Below are 6,489 nucleotides of genomic sequence, written 5' to 3' on the forward strand. Positions count from 1 at the left end.
GACTTGATACTCTTAGAAACTGTACTTAAGGTGCAACCATGTGGCTTCTGCCATGTGCCAACATTTCAGTGACCCACATGTGACTGATCTGGGAGAAGAGATCTGGTTTTATGACTCTTGATGTCTTCTCTTTTCAAAGAACAGAGAAGGGAGCTGAATCATAAAATCATGAGGTAAATGTTGTCACAGAAGGAGCCCCCCTAAAACTTAAAGGAAATAGTTTGCCAACAACAGGAAAATACATATTTATTTGTGGAAAGGGGGAGGCATAAACATTGGAACTCTAGCCTAAGAGCCTGTATAGGCAGAACAAACAAAAAAAAGTACAAGTTAAATGTGGACTCACAGGTGATTACCCTATATGCATTCTGAAAAGGAATTCACAGATGTTTAGAGCCCTTCATCCATGAGGCCAATTTCGTGGAAGAATTTCCACATCGGGGACAGGATACTGGGCCATGTAAAACCTCCTGTGGAATGTCTTATGATTTTTATTCTCCTCCAAGGCACACAGTGGGTGGTCAGCGGGTGGAAGTCTAACAGGCTGGGGTCTGGGCGCCAGCACTCCGGACCCCAGATTAGGGGGCAGGGGAGCGTGCAGACAGGAATGGGGTTCTGAGTCCTACCCCTTTGTTTGGTGCTTACTCTCCCTTCAGAGTCCTGTCCCTGGACTAAGAGATTTGTTCCCACTTAGTTCTGAGGAAACCATGAGGAGTGAGTTGCAATTCTGAGACATTTCTATCTCTGGTATTTGGGAGCAAAGGGCAGTGGTGATGGGGGTGATGAGGCATAGACGGGGCCTTCTTTTCCGAGTCTGAGTGGACTGACTGAGCGCACGGCAAGGACAGCAGCCCGCGGAGACAGAAGTCTCTGGAGACTGCAGTGCACTTGGAGGAGTGCAGCCTGAGGATGGACTGGATGCAGGGGACGTGGGGCCTCAGCGTGTTCTATGGGACTTCATAACACAGGGGATGTCTCTTCCTTCCTCCTCCACCCCCTTCCTCCCTTAGGGAACCCCAGTAGCAGAGGTCACCTTCAACCAAAGAACCGTTTCTATTTAACAATTATGCATGATGCATATTTCTGCTTGTTGAACCGCAAACTGGCTTTCCTCCACTCTGCTCTTCTCTTTGTGCCTATAGGGCAATTTCCTCCTCTCCATCTTGCAGGGCTGGTAATTCAGATACAGTGCGATGGTGATGACACCCGCTCCAAGGGCGACAATAATGATGATGATGATGGTGGAGCTGATTCCTTCATCCAGTTCTGCCCAAGCACAGAAGACACAGAATTGGGAGGGTTCAAGGACAAGAGAATCACCCTGCCCCAGCCCACCAAGCACACTTCCCGGTCTCATCCTCCCTGGCCCACTGAAATCTTTCTTCTTTCTGTGTTTGGGTAAGAATCCCCACCCCCTGGGCGACTTCCGTCCTGGGCCTGGCAGCAGGGGTGCCGCAGTCACCTTGAACAATGAGAGCAATGTCTTTGCTGACAGAGCCCAGCGGGTTGGTGGCCGTGCAGCAGTAGATTCCAGTGTGGTTCTGGGTAGCCTTCTGTGGCACTTTAAGGTCAAAGACCACTCCATTCCAGGTACACACCAGCAATGGAGTTGGGTTTCCCTTTGGGACACAGGCGAGCATCTGTTCCGTCCCTTCCACCCAGGTCTGGTTGCTGGGACAAGCGGATTCCTCTAACCGTGGCCTGTCTGGAAAAAAAGAAAGTCCCCAAGGGAGCAGAACTCAGTGTGCACCTTCCCTCCTCCCTGGTCATGCTCAGCTCTCCCTCCCCCAGTCCAAATGCTCAAATGCTGTGTCCCCTCCACCCAAGGGTGGACTGTCAGCTCCCTGCTTGAGCCACTCGCACCCCCCCCCCCGCCCCGCCGTCCCAACGGGCAAGGAGTCTGAGGTGCAGCACAGAGCGATTTCACAGACGCTGACTCCACGGTGTGGATGGCTCCGACTGTGGTGGCCCTGGGGCTCCGGCTTCCCGGCGAGTGAGAACATGGGCAGCGGTGAACCCAGAGAGGAGCACTTCTCCTTTTTTCCAAAATACAAGTTTTTATGTGGAAATTTCCTTTCTCGGGATAAACTCCAACTACCACTCCCTATGTTGTCAGTCAACTGGCCGGCGGCTAATGCCACCTGATCCCTTACACCCACTTCCTCTCTTCTGCTCCCCGTTTCCCTCCTGTTCCTCCCCACTCACTTTGCTGGCAGGAAGGTAAGCTTGGAGAGCTTTCATGTAATTTTTTCTTTTGATTTTTTTTTTAATTTTAAAGGGAAAAAATGTGGCAACTCTAATAATGAAGCTGCTGGCTGGTATCTCTGGAAATGGGACAGCACTAACCCTTGTTTTGAGAGGAGGATAGGGCCTGTACTCACATAAGACATGGAGCTGGACTGTAGTGGTTTTGATCAGCTGCTGACCCTGAACCTCCAAAGAGGCCTCACAGGAGAAATTCCGGCCGTCATCCTCTTCTGTGGTGGTAAGTAAAAGCCAGACGGGCTCCCCAGGGGCAGAGAGGACTGGGGCTCCCTGGAGCCGAAGAGTAGGGCTGGGCGATGTTAACACGTGCCCCGAACAGGTCACATTAAGGTCTGTCCCTACCAATGTTAATTCTTCTACCTCCAGGACTGGTGGCGGGAAGCCTATAAGGAAAGGGAACAGAAACCGAACATCTTTCTCAAAACTGGCAGCCACTCTGGCACTCCTGCTGCGGGTGGCATCCCTTGGGTCGGCGGACAACAGGGGAAAGACGAGGAGACCAGTACTGCTTGGTGCTGAGTGGCAGGAGCAACAAAGGTGGTTTGGGAACCGAGAGCTTTTCCTACAACAGACGCGGCATGCCCACAGTGGGCTCTGTCTGTGCGGCACGGACAGCAAGATGTGTTTTCACCTTACGGATTTCCTCCCCAGCTCAAGTGGCTGTTCCTAGAAACGGGTTCGAGCACCTACAATCACTCTGTGAGTAGGATGGCCTAAGGAAACAGGGCGAAGGCTGGATAAAGCCACATCCCCACACATGTCTCCCACCTGCCTGCACTGATCAGAAAGTCACCAGGGCTTTCAGTGGTCATTTTCAGTGGCAGAGAACCCTCACGGGGAAGGGGAAAGGCTGGCAACTTACTATAGATGTGCACCAGCTCTCTCGCTTTCTGCTCCATCGGACCCAGAGACACGTGGCAGGACAGCTCCTGATCGCCAGTCTCCATGGCCCGAACAGTGGCATTGGCCCACACAGTGTCTCCCTCCCAGGAGAGGAAGGGGCTCAGCTCCTGGTCTCCCAAGAACATGTGGAACGTCACCTCTTTGGCCGGGAACACCCTGGCCAGCTCACAGCTCACAGCCTCTGCCGTCCCAACCTCCAGAAGTGGAGAGACCCAGATTTGGGGGCGCTGAGAGAATTCTGCCAACAAATGAGGAAAAGGAAAGAAAGGAGAAAAACCATGATAAATCATGTCATGCAGGAGCCCAAAATGTAGGAAGAAAGTAGGGCAAAAAGGTCTCTGTCCCCTAGGGTGAGCTTAAAGCCCAAGAAGAGGTGAAGTTCAATTATCCTCACACCCACATGCTAAATGCTGTGGGAACTACTTAGTCCCAAAGGCCACAATAAGATAAAGAAAATGTGACTCAGGATCCCTTCCATACCTGAGCTCCAACTCACCAAAAATCCGGAGCACCCTGCTGGCTGAGCTGGAGTGGAAGAGCCCTCCACCACGCGAACTCAGGTCCAGTTTTGCATGGCAGGAGAAATTGCACCTGTGATCCTCCCTTTGTGCTTGGACATTGAAGGTGACCTCGGCTCTCTCGGAGGCCACAGCCAAGCTCATAAAGTTCTTTTTATATAGTTCTTTGTTACCCTGAAGAAGGGTAAGGGTGAGGCTCTCCAGGGGTGCTACCTTGGGCACATGGCACCTCACTGTAAAGACTTCGTCCAAGGCCACCCACGCAGGCTGCAGCTCCAGGACCACCTGCTCCGGTGGCTCTTTAAAACAAAAACACGAGTGTGATGAGAGAGGGCTACTCACCTCTCCAGAAAGAAATGGTACAGGACAGGCAGTCTGTGGTAGAAGGTGACTGCTCCCCTTAAACCATCTGACCAACAATGTCAGATGGGACAAGTTAGCCTTTGGCTCTTCTGCCCGTCAAAGGCGGCTAAAGCCATAACCAAGAAATATGACTGCTGGGGGGAGGTGCCTTGCTTTGATGGTTGCTCCCATTCTGGAGAGCGTTTATCTCTTACCAGAGTGCTTCAGGGTATGAGCAGATGCTGAGGGGTTCCTGAGCACCACACAGAAACCACAGCAAGTTAACCACACTCTTACCCCACAGGGATCACACTTGTTCTTAAAACCTGATCTTTGCCACTGCTGTCTGCCCCCCGAAAGACCCTCCTCACCCATCCCTGTCACTTGGAATCCTAACCAGTCTGCCGGAGTGAAGCTCCGGAGTCTGCTCTTCCATGAAGACTTCTCCAACTACCCCAGCCCACAGAGACCCTCCTTTCTCCAACCTCTACTTATGCTAAGAACTTGTGGCAAATAATTCAGCACCAGTTTTACACTTTTTTCACCATTTATAAGTGAGCATTATTAGCATATGCCTCCTGTAGTTGAATGTATTCTTAAGCACAGATGTCTGGATGTCCTCTGTGGTGTGCTCCTAATTTAAAAGCCTGCACCAAAGGGAAACAGAAGTGGCTCCAGAATTCCCACAGTATGATGGAAATCTTTATACAGGGCCCTAATTCTCTCCCCTAAAAGAAATCTCTGTCTAATTTCCCCCAAATAAGGCAGTCACATTCCCCGACTCTTCTCTTCCTCCCGGCCCTCGGCCCCACTCACGATACATGGTGATGCCCAGGCTCGCGTCCTTTTGGATCCCCGCGCAGGAGAAGAAGCACTGCAGGGTGGAGCTCTCTGTGACGTCATCCAGGAGGAACTCCTTCCACTGAGGCCCTTTGCCCACCTGGGTTTTCTTTAGGGAGGTGTCAACCCCACTGGGTCCTGGGTCTGGACAGGTCGTGCTGCAGTTGACCATGAGGGACTGTCCAAACTTTACCAGGGCCTGTTCCGGCTGAACAGAGACCTCAAACAGCCCTTTGGTGGTCCCTGAAATGATCAACCATGCATGTCAAAGACTCTGGTGAGGCCCACAAGACCCAAACAAAACATAGAGCCTACTTATTTAGTGAGGGAGAACAGGAACTTGCCCTGAATGAAAAGGGACAGGGAACTAGCCAAGAAAAAGACCCTAATGAACAAGTTGGAATCCTGAGTCCACTGCCAGTCCCTCCATTCATCGTCTTTCTTGAGATCTGATTGCCCCATTAGTGTCACTGTGGAAACTATGGAGTTGCTAAAACTTGTGCCCAGGAAACCATTCTCTTCCCAAACTTCCAGAAATCTTGGAAGCTCCCAGGATGACCCCCAGGGTTACTCATCTGCCATGGAACTTTTCACCTCTGCTCAAAGTGAGACTGTTCCATTTTGCTTCGGTGCTTAAGCAACAGAAGTTTTTGAATGCTTAAGAGTTTAGTCTGTTAGGGAAACCTCAGGTGCAGTGAGCGAGACATCTCTCAGGTACACTTTAGACCTGATGTAGGAGAGGAGCACAGTCTCCTGAAGCTTCCCTACAGTCCCCTTTAGCTTTGCCCGTCATCTACTTCATCTCTCCAATACCAGCCCCTCTGGGAACAGACCCTCCTGTAGCAATGTCCCCCACTGAGGCTCCAGTTTCTGTCTTGCCATTCAGAGCACTCACTCCTCACACCTGAGCTGTGGGCCCTGTCCTATCAAAGTCCTGCTGTGGCTCTTCATGACACAAAGGGTGGCAACAAAGAAGTAAAAATATTTTCAAGTAGAAAAATAAGACAGCCCTGGGGCAGCAGGGAGCCAAGCTGAGAAGTAACAGTTCTTATGGAGCGTTCTTGTTGATGGTCTAGTAACCTGTCCCTTAATTTGGGTTATTCCAATATAACCAGAGACACCTAGATTCTGTGGCCTAGTGACCCAAATAATAGGAATCTCTCCTGAGGGTCCAGATGTGTGAATACTGGAGTGTTGCCCCATTCAGGACTTCCTATCCTCTTCCTCAATGGCCAGCCACCTGTGCCCTGGCACGCATGGCTAAAGAAACTTTGGCAAAATAGCCTTACCTGGGGAAGAAATCAAAGCCAGCAGGGCCCAGACACTAAACAGTAGCATTTCCATCCTTATGAGAAAAGCCAACAGCTAGAGAGACAGAAACAGCAGTGTTTCAAGTATTTTCCCACATCTTACATAAGATTTAGAAAATATCAGTTGTTTATATCTAATGTTATTTTGAAAGCGGCATGAGAAGGGCGCAGGAAAATGGCCTTCCCACTGTTTCAAGCGCATGCTAAACATTAGTCAGCTGTATGATGTTCTAATATCAGTCACACTCACTCATACATTGTAGAATCCCAATTAACTTTTGAATTCTTTGAGATAAAGTACTGTCTTCATA

General features: G+C 50.5%; 1 protein-coding gene across 1 annotated transcript; it reads right to left on the reverse strand.

Moving 5' to 3' along the window:
* Positions 1-231: 231 nt before the first annotated feature.
* LOC114504072 (intercellular adhesion molecule 5) lies at positions 232-6,228 on the reverse strand. The gene is made up of 7 exons (XM_028521724.2): positions 6,158-6,228; positions 4,845-5,111; positions 3,665-3,985; positions 3,128-3,406; positions 2,382-2,648; positions 1,463-1,705; positions 232-1,266 (listed from the first exon to the last, which is right to left on the reverse strand). Exons 1-7 carry the CDS (start codon positions 6,210-6,212, stop codon positions 1,058-1,060), a joined length of 1,641 nt encoding a protein of 546 aa, XP_028377525.2. The 5' UTR covers positions 6,213-6,228; the 3' UTR covers positions 232-1,057.
* Between the last annotated feature and the right edge of the window lie 261 nt (positions 6,229-6,489).

Source organism: Phyllostomus discolor, chromosome 8 (genome assembly GCF_004126475.2).
Source record: "Phyllostomus discolor isolate MPI-MPIP mPhyDis1 chromosome 8, mPhyDis1.pri.v3, whole genome shotgun sequence".
Classification (NCBI taxonomy): Eukaryota; Metazoa; Chordata; class Mammalia; order Chiroptera; family Phyllostomidae; genus Phyllostomus; species Phyllostomus discolor.